Source organism: Heterodontus francisci, chromosome 2, assembly GCF_036365525.1.
Source record: "Heterodontus francisci isolate sHetFra1 chromosome 2, sHetFra1.hap1, whole genome shotgun sequence".
NCBI classification, from domain to species: Eukaryota; Metazoa; Chordata; class Chondrichthyes; order Heterodontiformes; family Heterodontidae; genus Heterodontus; species Heterodontus francisci.
This window is the reverse complement of record NC_090372.1, coordinates 48,086,167-48,098,924: the sequence shown is the minus strand read 5'-3', so window position 1 is coordinate 48,098,924 and position 12,758 is coordinate 48,086,167. Positions and strand designations below refer to the sequence as shown.

General features: G+C 44.4%; 1 protein-coding gene across 1 annotated transcript in view; it reads right to left on the bottom strand.

Moving 5' to 3' along the window:
• smim13 (small integral membrane protein 13) overlaps positions 1 to 12,263 on the bottom strand; it is a 58,118-nt gene extending 45,855 nt beyond the window's left edge. Inside the window, exon 1 of the mRNA XM_068058092.1 lies at positions 11,909 to 12,263. Within this exon, the coding sequence (XP_067914193.1) occupies positions 11,909 to 11,984 (76 nt within the window). The 5' untranslated portion in view covers positions 11,985 to 12,263. The remainder of the gene's footprint in view (positions 1 to 11,908) is intronic.
• Positions 12,264 to 12,758: the final 495 nt, after the last annotated feature.

Here is a 12,758-nt window from a genome sequence, read left to right as displayed (position 1 = left end):
TATCACCACATTGCTGTTTGTGGGAGCTTGCATGCACAAATTGGCAGCTGTGTTTTCAACATGTTAGGTCAAATGGCCTCCTCTGTGTCATAAATCTTTCTATGCTCTATTACAACAGTGACTATACTTCAGAAGTACTTCATTGGCTGTAAAGTGCTTTGGGACATCCGGAGATCATGAAAGGTACTAGATAAGTGCAAGTCTTTTTTAATAATATGCATCTATAATTACAAGAACACAAGAAATAGGAGCACAAGTAGACCATACGGCCCATCGAGCCTGCTCTGCCATTCAATACAATCATGGCTGATCTTGGGCTTCAATTCCACTTTCCTGCCTGCTCCCCATATCCCTTAATACCCTGCAAGACCAAAAATCTATCTATCCCAGCCTTAAATGTATTCAATGATGGAGCATCCACAACTCTCTGCAGTAGAGAATTCCAAAGATTCATAACCCTTTGAGTGCAGTAATTTCTCCTCATCTCAGTCCTGAATGATTGGCCCCCTTATCCTGAGACTGTGTCCCTGTGTTCTAGATTTCCTGACCAGCGAGATCAATCTCTCAGCTTCTATCCTATCCCTTTCAGAATCTTGTATGTCTCAATTAGATCGCCTCTCATTCTTCTAAACTCCAGAGAATAAAGGCCCAATTTACTCAGCCTCTCATCACCCTCACCTCAGGGTCCAATTTGGTAAATCTTTGCTGCACTGCCTCCAGTGCAAGTATATCCTTTCTTAAATGTGAAGACCAAAAATGCACACAGTATTCCAGGTGGTCTCACCAAAGCCCTGGACAATTTTAGTAAGACTTCTTTAGTCCTGTACTCTCATCCCCTTGCAATAAAGGCCAATGTGCCAACTGCCTTCCAAATAGCCTGCTGCACCTGCATGTTAACTTTGTGTGTTCCTTGTATGCGTACCCCCAAGTCTCTCTGAACATCAATACTTACCAATTTCACACCTTTTTAAAAATATTCTGCTTTTCTATTTTTACAACCAAAGTGAACAACTTCACACTTCCCTACATTATATTCCATTTGCCATCTTGTTGCCCACTCAATTAACCTGTCTATATCTCTTTGCAGCCTCTCTACTTCCTCCCCGCAGCTTACCTTTCCACCTATCTTTGTATCATCAGCAAACTTAGATACATTATTCTGTCTCTTCATGATTACTGAATCATGATTCTTACCTATTCTATTGGCTGAGAGAGAGCAGGTGATAATGCACAATAAGCCTGCAATCCAGGAATAGGCTCAGTATTTATAACATGTCTACGATTTCATATATAGCTGCAAACTTTAAATCGTTTACTGTCCCCTAGTTCAGCATAAAACACACATGGATGCCCTTTTGACCCATAGAAGTCAACCTGTGGTTTCTTTTTAACAACAAATTTATACTTTTTTTGTGCTAAGGGTACCTTAATTCAAAGTTTCCAATCTAGTCACAACAATTGATGCTCTGGCAACTTCGGGTGTGCTTAACTTCAAATAAGTACTATTTACAGAAGTTCTATCACATTAAGATTCATTTAAAGAAAAGAATTGATCTGTGGAGTGATATCTATGTAATATTTATAATACTTTTCCTATCACACTTTGTTATTATTGACAAAAATGAAGTATTTTTGTCCAATTTTAATTCAGTTTCTGTCCCTTTAGATCCAGTCACAGTATAGAAGCAGCTTAAAACCCCCAACTTTTTATGAATTAAACATTACAAGTTTTGTCAGTTACAGGCTGGAGAGAGAAATCATTTAAACATAAACAATGCTGTATAATTGGGTTAAGCTTGTATTTAGTTTTTTTTTTAATTTGAGTAGTGTTATATTCAAAATTCCAGAAGATAAAAAAAGCTGTTCTATTCAAATCAAAGGATATCTTTGGGGAATCAAGTTTGAAAAGATTAGTTTGAAACTCATGAAAGAGAAAAATCCCAGTCTGACTTTCCAAGGAACATTGTAGATTATTTAGGCTCCCAGAATAGTAAGAAATGTAAGGAAAAGATCACTGCATATTCCTTAATAGTTGCAAAAAGCTTATTCCTTGGAGTTTCAATCTATTAGTTTGCCCAATCAAGATGGAGGAAGATCATTTACCCAAATATGTAATTGTGTCTAGAACTATTACTCAGTGTTGTTTCATTTTTTGAACAATAAAATCTGCCTGATATTTGAAATAGTCGTTTAGTAGTACAGAACTTGAGTATTGCTGAAAATAGAGACATGTTGTCGAAGCTCCTATGTTCCTATCGAACAGGGCCCTGCATATTAATTTATTAATGTTAATATTAATACACAGGGCCCTGTTCTTTGCAGACAGAAAGAATATGTACAACCAGTGCGCCTGTTTCAGCTGAACAAAATAAGTGACAGCCATTCGTCGGTTCATTCCTCAGGGCAATGCCTTGACCAGAGTCAAGCTGCCTGGTTTAAATTTTAAACAAAGCTTGACAGTTAACGGTCAGTCACTGTAAACTGGTGCATTCGCCATGGCAACACCTCTACCAATCAGAGTTCACTTGCCAACCAATCTTCTCATGCAGCATAAGTTGTTATTTTCCGTGACATTGGATATTCTTGCAATTGTTCTGATGAGTGCAAGACGAAAAGCTTCAACATATCTCTATTTTCAGTGATATTTGAAACTTAAAATGAAATCTGATCAGATGCTCTATTACTTTCGCAGACTGGAGTAAAAATGTTCAGCAGCTAAAAGCAATCCCCAGACAGGATTTCCTGCTTCATTAGCCCTGCATGTTACCAAATGCTTATCCAGAGGCAAGGACAGACTCTCTCAAAGGTATGAAAAGTTTGGACTCACCCATGAGTGTAGTCCAAGATACAAAGAGCCAAAATAAACTAGGATAAGAAAGTTATAGACAACCCCAAAACATAATGCATCCCTATTTTAATCAAACAGCATATCCTCGAACTTTCAGTGAGCAATGCTAAGAAATATTTCAGCACAGCTATCAACAGAAGAAATAAAAACAGAAAAAGCTGAAAATACGCAGCAGGTCTGGCAGCATCTGTGGAGAGAAGCAGAGTTAACATTTCAGGTTGATGATCCTTCATCAGAACTGGGAAAAGTTAGAAGTGTAATAGGTTTTAAGTAGGCCAAATGCGGGAGGGAGGAAAAAGGTGTGATAAGGCAAAAGATGGGAAACATTAAATGACAAAAAAGTTGGGGGGGGGGGGGGGGCCGAGCCAAAGGGAAGAATAATGGGACAGTAAAGAGACAAAAGATGTGTCCAGAGGAGGTGTGAGTGACAGAATAATAAACAACTGCCATCCGAAAGCAAAACATGAGAAAATAAGACTGAAACATGAGAAAAGCTTTTGTATTAGTGTTTTGCTTTTGACATACAAAGAAAATTAGGTACAAATAAGATAACGTATAGATGTAATTATACAGTTACATAATCTTATATCAAAACTCTTGGGTGGCATTTTGTGCTGGTGGCAGGCGTCTCGACGTTGGGGGAAAACATACACCAAGATCCCCGCATTGGCTCTGGTACGGAAGGCCCACTGAATTTAGTGCCAATCAGGCACTTAACTGGACAGCAGCAGGCCTTCCGTTCAATTTAGGACCCCGCCAATAAATGTACCAGCCTTGCAGAGTTGCTGGCAAATCAGAGGCTGGCAGCTGCAGTTCTACCGCCGGGCGGTGGCTGCTGCTGGAGCTGCAGTGACCAGACACTGAGGAGCGGTGCTAGAACCAGGCTCAAGGTAGATCAGGGCAGGAGGGGTCTCACAGGGTGGAAGTCGCGGGGGGAGGGGAGGGGGGGAGGCAGCAAGGGCAGGGGGGTGGCCCTCAGCGGGCCCCCCTTTCCCAATGCCAGGTCCCTCGTTCAGACACTGTGCCTTTGAACGAGGGCACCCCTCCGCCCCACCACACCCCTCCCACCCCACAGCTGGGAAGCAGCCCGCACGGTTTTTCTTGTTGTGCTTCCTATGTGGCAACAGGGACACCCGCCGCACAGGTAACGGTGGCTGCGGCAGGAAGAGACCCTTAATTAGGGGTTAATTACCCAGTTAAGGACCTCAATTGGCGGCAGGGTGGGAAGGCTATTCAGAGGCCTTCCCTCCCCGGACTAAATTTCAACGGAAGCGGGATAGTGGCAGGGTCCCTCCCACCCGATTTTATGCTCTTCCCGCCTCCAAACCCGCTGCGGGGAAGAGCATAAAATTCCACCCCTTATGTCTGCACCCATTTCCCGTACACAAACTTTACTTCTTGGTATCTCTTTTTGATCATACTGGCATGTCACCTTTTCCCATCATATATTCCTAATATTTATCCTTCAAACAACACCTAAAAACAGATCATCTGATCATTATCACATTGCTGTTTATGGGACCTTGCTGTACTCAAAGTAACTACAAGTGACTTCAAAAGCACTTCACTGGCTTTGGGTCATCCTGACGTCATGAAAGGCACTATATCACTCTACTTTCTAGGTCCATGTTTCCTATTGAATTTTCCAATCTGAATCTCACAGAAGCAATTGTACACTCTGACCATTTGATGGCTTCCTGGATCAAGTTTTTGAAGTGTTTCTTCAAATCCATTGCTAGCATACTTTTGTGCAGGTGTTAAACTACAAGTTTCTTAATATTTTTATTTTGTATTTTTATATTTCATATTTTTATATTTTTAAATTTCACTTATTTAGTTGCTTGCCCTTTTTATCCTCTTGCCTCTGCTCTCTCCTGCCCTGGGTTTTTGGTTGTTTAGGTCTCACTGCTGTCTTAGTGCCTTTGCACGCTCTCTGCTCTCAGCACCATTCTTCAGCCTTTTGGCCTCTCTCTATTTCTCCATGTTCTGTCCTGCAATGCTTGGTTACTCCCCAGCCCCTTTTCAGAAGCTGCACCCTCAACTTGCCCCTTTCTATGGTGACTCCCCAGTTTTCCCCTGGTGCCATTTCCCACCGCCAATCCCTTCTCAGCTCACAAACTGCTCACTTTCACAGTGGCCTGCCCAATCTCTGTCGTTCCCCACCCATTGTAACCCACTTCATACTCAGCAGTCTTAATGACCCTCACACGGACAATTTTCAACTGCAGCAGAGATTCATAATCGATAAATGAAAGCATAGTGAGGGGGAGGGAAATATTAAGGAGCAAGGGGGACAGACACAGTTTGAAATCAATACGAACACAAACAGCATAATTACAGATTATAATTATAATTACATAATTCGGCACAGACTTGGTGGGCCGAAAGGGCCTGTTTCAGTGCTGTATCTCGAAATAAAAATAAAATAAATAAATAAACAAAAATCAAAAACTACAAAGACAGAATCGACTCAAAACAACAATTAAACAGAAAACATATGAACATGCAAAATGATTTATCCTGAATGATGCTACAGGACGTCGAAGTACATAGATTGAAATAAATCTCCTAGTCCCATGACCCCATTCCCGCTAAACCGTTGGTCACCCAACTTCCCTTGCCAGTTAGCATTGTAAATTATTTCCTCTTCACCATTGACACCTCTTTCCTTGCAAACTATTACCCACGTCCAATCTCCCTTTCTTCATCAAAGTCCTTAAACATGTTGTTGCCTTCCAAAATGCATCCTCATTTTTCCCAGAACTCTCTGTTTGAATCTTTCCAATCACCCCTGCCACATAACCAAAACAGTCTGACCAAAGTCACGAATGACTGTGACCATGGGGCATTATCCCTGCTCAGCCTTCTTAATCACCCTGCAACCTCTGGCACAACTGACTGCAGCATCTTCCTGCAAAGCTTATCAGTTTTTCAGCTCGGTCAGGCTACTCTCATTTGGTTCTATGTTTACCTATCCGATAACAACCAGAACATTGCCTTCAATAGTTTCTCTACACATCCCAGCACCACTGCCTCCAGAGTCCTCCAAGGATTCCTCCTCTACATGCTTAGTAACATCATTCATAGACATGGGGTCAGCTTTCACATATATGTTGACCCAGCTCTGTCTATCATTTCTTTTAACCCTTCCACTACCTCTGTGTTGTCAGACTGCTTGACCAACATCAAGTCTTCAATGAGGCACAATTTCCTCCAGCTTAACATTGGGAAGACCAAAGCCATCGCCTTTGGCCACACAATAATCTCCTTGTTGCTGATTCCACTCACCTGTCTTGTCAACAGCACAGGTTGAACCACACCATTCGCAACCTTGGAGTCATCCCCAAGTTGAGCTTTTGACCCCATTTCGTCACCATCACAAAAAGTTTAACTGTGACTTCCAGTCTGCAAAACATTACACGCAAGACAGAGAAGGCTGGAAATATCACATATGAATGCTTACTCCACCAATAAGAGCGTGGTCCATCAATAGTACCTACTTCCATCTCTAGCAAAGCCTGTCTCCTAGTCCACCCTGATCCATGTGTAAACCTGATTCATATCTCTGTCACCGCCAGACTCAACTATTGCAATGCTCCCCTGGATAGTCTCCCATCCTACGACATTCATAAACTTCAGCTCATCCAAAACTCTGTTGCCTGTATCCTAACCCCAACACCTATTATTCTTGTCCTTACTGACCGACATTGGCTTCCAATACCTTGAATTAAAAATTCTCATCCTGGTGCTCAAATTGCTTCATGGCCTCACCCCTCCCAGCACTGTGGGTGTACCTACACCACATGACCTGCAGCTGTTCAAGAAGGCAGCTCACCACCATCTTCTGAAGGGCAACTAGGGATGGGCAATAAATGCTGGCCTTGCTGGCGATGCCCACGTCCCATGAAGAAATTAAAAAAAAACCTCTCTGCTTTCAACTTGAAGCCAGCTGACAATCCGTTCTGCCACTTGTCCCTTGACTCCTCATTTTCTGACCTTATTCATTAGTCTATTATGGGGCACCTTATCGAAGGCCTTTTGAAAATCCAGATAAATTACATCTACTGCATTACCATTGTCTACTCTTTCTGTCACCTCCTCAAAAAATTCAATAAGGTTGGTCAAGCAAGATTTTCCTTTTTGAAATCCATGCTATTCATTATTGTATTTTTCTTTTCAAGATGTTCTTCAATTCTCTCCTTCAGGAGGGATTCCATTATTTTCCTACCACTGATGTTAAGCCCACTTGGTCACTGCATCCCCTGTGGGAGTGTTTTGAAGGGCTTTTTCAAGTGAATTTAGAAATTTTTGTAACAGCTGTGGATAAGAAATTCTGCTCGTGTTGATGCGCGGGCGGCCCTTCTGCTTGGAGTGATGCAGCTTCTTTGGTTCGAGTCCAACCTTGCTGCACACCAGGGAGTGGTCGGTGTCGCAGTCGGCACTGTGGAAACTGTGTGTGGTTTGAACGCTGTTTAAAGAGGCTTGCCTTGTGACGATGAGGTCCAGCTGGTGCCAACGACGTGATCTTGGGTGCCTCCAAGAAACCTGGTGACAGGGTTTATTGTGAAAAAACGAGTTGGTGATGCAGAGGTTATGATAGGTACACAACTCAAGCAGTCTCTGTCCATTCTCATTCATCCTTCCAATGCCATAGCGCCCAAGGCAGGGGAGCCATGAGTCATGGTCGGCCCCAACCCTGGCATTAAAGTCCCCCAACAGGAACAGATCTTCAGTATTGGGGATGCTACTAATGATATTATGGAGTTCCTCAGGTGGGGAGCAGAGTGTTGGAGCATAGGTGCTGAGTAGGTGTACTGGACCAGAGGTGGTGAGCAGTCGGATGGACAGTATGCGTTCTGAGCCATTTGAAGGTGGCTCGCTCATGCTGAGCAAAGAGTTTCTGATGGCGAAGCCCACTCCATGCTGTCTTGGTTCTTCAGGATCCCTACCCTGCCAGTAGAAGGTGTAGTCTTGCTCTCTTAGAGATCTGCTCGCAGGGAGATGTGTCTCCTGAAGTGCTGCAGTGTCCACATTGAGTCTACTGAGCTTGCTTTTAATGATGGCGGTCTTCCGAGAATCGTTGATTTGTAGGTCTTCCAACAGGCCAGGATACATAGTTCTGACGTTCCAGCTTGCAAAACGAAGGGCTGGTACCTTCTTTCCTTTTTTTATCGTGCTGTTTGGAGCGGTGTTGCAGTCCACTTTTCGGGCAACGACTCTGAGCTCCAAGCACCCATTGAAGCAGGTGGACTGTTGCGGGACAGAACCTTATTGACCGGGGGCTGCGCGGTTTGAGGCAGGCGGTAGCTGTCCAGTGAGGTGTGATGACCTCTCCCACCGACAAAGGCAACCCGTGGCGCCCAATCTCTACGCCAATTGAGCTGGACTTATAACCCGTAACTGCTGCCTTCCGTGTTGTTTCGGTCGCTGTGAGGCGACTATGGAGTGATCTCTCCATGGCGCATGCCTAGGCGAATGTATGGGGGTTGTGAGTTGCCCAAGCATCAAAACCCCAGCTGTTAAAAAAATTTCTAAATTCACATGAAAAAGCCCTTCAAAACACTCCCACATGGGATGCAGAGACCAAGTGGGCCCACATCAGAGATGCCATCTATGAGTCAGCTATGACCACCTATGGCAAACGTGTGAAGCGGAATGCAGACTGGTTTCAATCTCACTTTGAAGAGCTGGAACCTGTCATAGCCGCTAAGCGCATTGCACTGCTGAACTACAAGAAAGCCCCCAGCGAGTTAACATCCGTAGCACTTCAAACAGCCAGAAGCGCTGCACAAAGAACAGCCAGGCGCTACGCAAATGACTACTGGCAACACCTATGCAGTCATATTCAGCTGGCCTCCGACACTGGAAACATCAGAGGAATGTATGATGGCATTAAGAGAGCTTTTGGCCCAACCATCAAGAAGATCGCCCCCCTCAAATCTAAATCAGGGGACACAATCACTGACCAACGCAAGCAAATGGACCGCTGGGTTGAGCACTACCTAGAACTGTACTCCAGGGAGAATGTTGTCTCTGAGACCACCCTCAATTCAGCCCAGCCTCTGCCATTGACATGCTGTTCTCCCTTCGTCAGCTACAGGAGAAATGCCGCGAACAACAGATGCCTCTCTACATTGCTTTCATTGATCTCACCAAAGCCTTTGACCTCGTCAGCAGACGTGGTCTCTTCAGACTACTAGAAAAGATTGGATGTCCACCAAAGCTACTAAGTATCATCACCTCATTCCATGACAATATGAAAGGCACAATTCAGCATAGCGGCGCCTCATCAGACCCCTTTCCTATCCTGAGTGGCGTGAAACAGGGCTGTGTTCTCGCACCTACACTGCTGCTCTCACATGCGTTCAAGTCTTAAGAAGGAATTTTCCTCCACGCAAGGTGAGGTGGCAGGTTGTTCAACCTTGCCCATCTAAGAGCGAAGACTACAGTACGGAAAGTCCTCATCAGGGAACTCCTCTTTGCTGACGATGCTGCATTAACATCTCACACTGGAGAGTGTCTGCAGAATCTCATCGACAGGTTTGCGGCTGCCTGCAACAAATTTGGCCTAACCATCAGCCTCAAGAAAATGAACATCATAAGACAGGACGTCAGTAATGCTCCATCCATCAATATCGTCGACCGCGCTCTGGAAGTGGTTCAAGAGTTCACCTACCTCGGCTCAACTATCACCAGTAACCTGTCTCTCGATGCAGAAAATCAACAAGCGCATGGAAAAGGCTTCCACTGCTATGTCCAGACTGGCCAAGAGAATGTGGGAAAATAGCGCACTGACACAGAACACAAAAGTCCAGGTGTATCAAGCCTGTGTCCTCAGTACCTTGCTCTACGGCAGCGAGGCCTGGACAACATATGTCAGCCAAGAGCGACGTCTCAATTCATTCCATCTTCGCTGCCTCCAGAGAATCCTTGGCATCAGGTGGCAGGACCGTATCTCCAACACAGAAGTCCTCGAGGCGGCCAACATCCCCAGCTTCTTCACCCTACTGAGTCAGCGGTGCTTGAGATGGCTTGGCCATGTGAGCCGCATGGAAGATGGCAGGATCCCCAAGGACACATTGTACAGCAAGCTCGCCACTAGTATCAGACCCACCGGCCATCCATGTCTCCGCTTTAAAGATGTCTGCAAACGCAACATGAAGTCCTGTGACATTGATCACAAGTCGTGGGAGTCAGTTGCCAGCGATCGCCAGAGCTGGCGGGCAGCCATAAAGGCAGGGCTAAAGTGTGGCAAGTCGAAGAGACTTAGCAGTTGGCAGGAAAAAAGACAGAAGCGCAAGGGGAGAACCAACTGCGAAAGAGTCCTGACAACCAATTTTATCTGCAGCACCTGTGGAAGAGTCTGTCACTCTAGTATTGGGCTTTATAGCCACTCCAGGCGATGCTCCACAAACCACTGACCACCTGCAGGCGCTTACCCATTGTCTCACGAGACAAGGAGGCCAAAGAAGAAGATGATGATGTTAAGCTCACTGGTCAATAATTCCCTGGGCATGTTCTGGCCCCTTCTTAAATATAGGAGCTACGTTAGCTATTCACCAATCCTTTGGCACTAGATATTGTTCTAATGAATTATGAAATATGTGTAGTATTGCCTCTGCTGTCTGTTCCCTAGGTTCTTTTAAATGTGTTGCCCCTTTTTTTTCCAAAGTTCTATTCTCAGTCCCTCAAAATCAGCTTTTCTCCGATTTAATAACATGATTTTCATCATACTTATCTCCTTCCCTATTATCATCTTAAAGTGTATTATGCTGCAGTCACTAATGCCTAGATGTTCCCCCTACTTTTACTTCTCTTATCTGTTCTGGTTCATTCCCCATTTCTCAGTCCACAACATGACCCAAGCTTCCGGTTGCTTGCCATTTTAATTCACCACCTTGCTCTCATGCCCAAATTTCTGTCCTCAGCCTGCTACAGTGTTCCAGTGAAGCGCAACACAAAATTGCGGAACAGCACCTCATCTTTCGATTAGGCATCTACAGCCCTTCAGGATTCAGTATTGAAATCCTGACTGCCATTTTGATTTTTTTTTTAACCATTTACTGGTCTTAAACTTGTTTCTCATGTTTTTGCTTTCAGACACAGCTGTTCATTATTCTGCCATTAACACTCTCTTTGGACAAATTTGTCTTTTACTACAACTATTATTTGCCTTTTGTCCATGGCATTTTTGTCATTTAATCTCTCTCGCCCTCCACCCGATCAAAGACCTTCCCTTTTGCTCCTCTTCCTCCCCTCTTTCATTTGCTCAAATCCTATTACATTTCTAACCTTTGCCAGTTCTGATGCAAGGCCACTGACCTGAAACATTAACTCTGCTACTCCCTCCACAGATGCTGCCAGACTTGAGTATTTCCAGCACTTTCTGTTTTTATTCCCCATTACTAGAGCCAATAAATTTTTCCTTCTTGGGCTTTTTACATATTGGGTTAGAAATTAGTCCTGTATGCATTGTAGGAACTCCAATCCCTTACCCCCTTTACCTACCTCTTCTGTCCAATTAATAATGGGGTAATTGAAATCCTGACTGATACTTTTAAATGCATTAATATGATGATACACCCTCTCCTCTCTCTGCCTAACATCCGAGATTTGAGGCCAGAATATGCATGGTGCCTTTTGTTGGAGGCTCACTAGTCTCTGAGTAGAGAATGTGGCATTGGACCCCTCCACCTCAGGTGGGGCCATGATCATACCTCGGATAACTGGCTGATTTTTAAAAAAGTTTTTTGTAAAGTATGTTCAGATGCATTATTATAGTTTTTGTAAAGAGCTCTGACCGGTTAGAGATTAAATAATCCATTATTGAGGTTTGAAAGTCAACTGTCAATCTATATTGGTTTGTATTTTAAAAGAGTAGCAACTCATAACTTTTATAACAAATCTCTTGATTCTTAAGGGTTTGTCTCATGATTTATGAGACGGTGAGGTCGGCATTACTGTCCAGTGCAGAGCAGCTGCACCGCAGGTGCCCAAAACTCACCCTGTAAATGTACCATCTGTCGATGTTGTTTTTTTCCCCTCAGGTAGTTTACTCACCAAAAAGCATAAACAGCAGGACGCATAAGAGAGTAGCGACCAAGACCAGCAGAGTCAGACCTATGCTCTGTAACATCGCTCGCCTGGAGGCGGGTGTCGGTGTCAGTGACAGCAGCAGGACTCACTCAGCAATACCAGTAGGCCCAACATCGGCTTCACGTTGGCAAGAAGCCAGACCGATCTCACTGCCGTCCCGAACCAGCGTACCAATAATAACACTAGCCGCTACCAAGGGCCCGACAGGGACAATCCGATGTCTTTTACAGATATAGAGCCTGCCTGTTACTGCAGTTAACCGCAGCCTTTGCGCTCACACTGACAGACGCTCCCCGCGGCCGGCCTGCGCCTGCGCTGTCCCATGGCACGCCGGTAGTTGTAGTTGCACAACTGCAGCATCAGTGCGGCATCCAGTCCAAGCCAGACAGAGGGTGACTACAACTTCCGGCATGCAACCCTTCCCGGGGTCAAGGACGGCAGCAAATCCGGTTGTACTTTTTTCACAGAAGATCAAGAAAAATAGCAAATTCTTAAATTCAGAGTTATTAAAATTTACATATTGTATGTTTGGTTTGCAGCTCCAAGTTTACATACTGCACTTGTTTACTCACTGCTGGAATATTCAATTGTCCTCTTTAAATAAGGTCTTCTTTCTATGAGCTGGCTTCTCAATGTTGCCTAGTTGCTAGGTGATGTCAGCAATGCGAGCCTTATTCCAGCAGGTTCGTGGAGAATGTCCTAGCAACAGAGTGTAGAGAGGTGAGTGCCAGCAAGTATAGGGTTACCAGTTGATTGGACGAAGCTACTTTTATCAAAACATTTATGTGTGCATTCAGTAATTAAATTCAGCCCT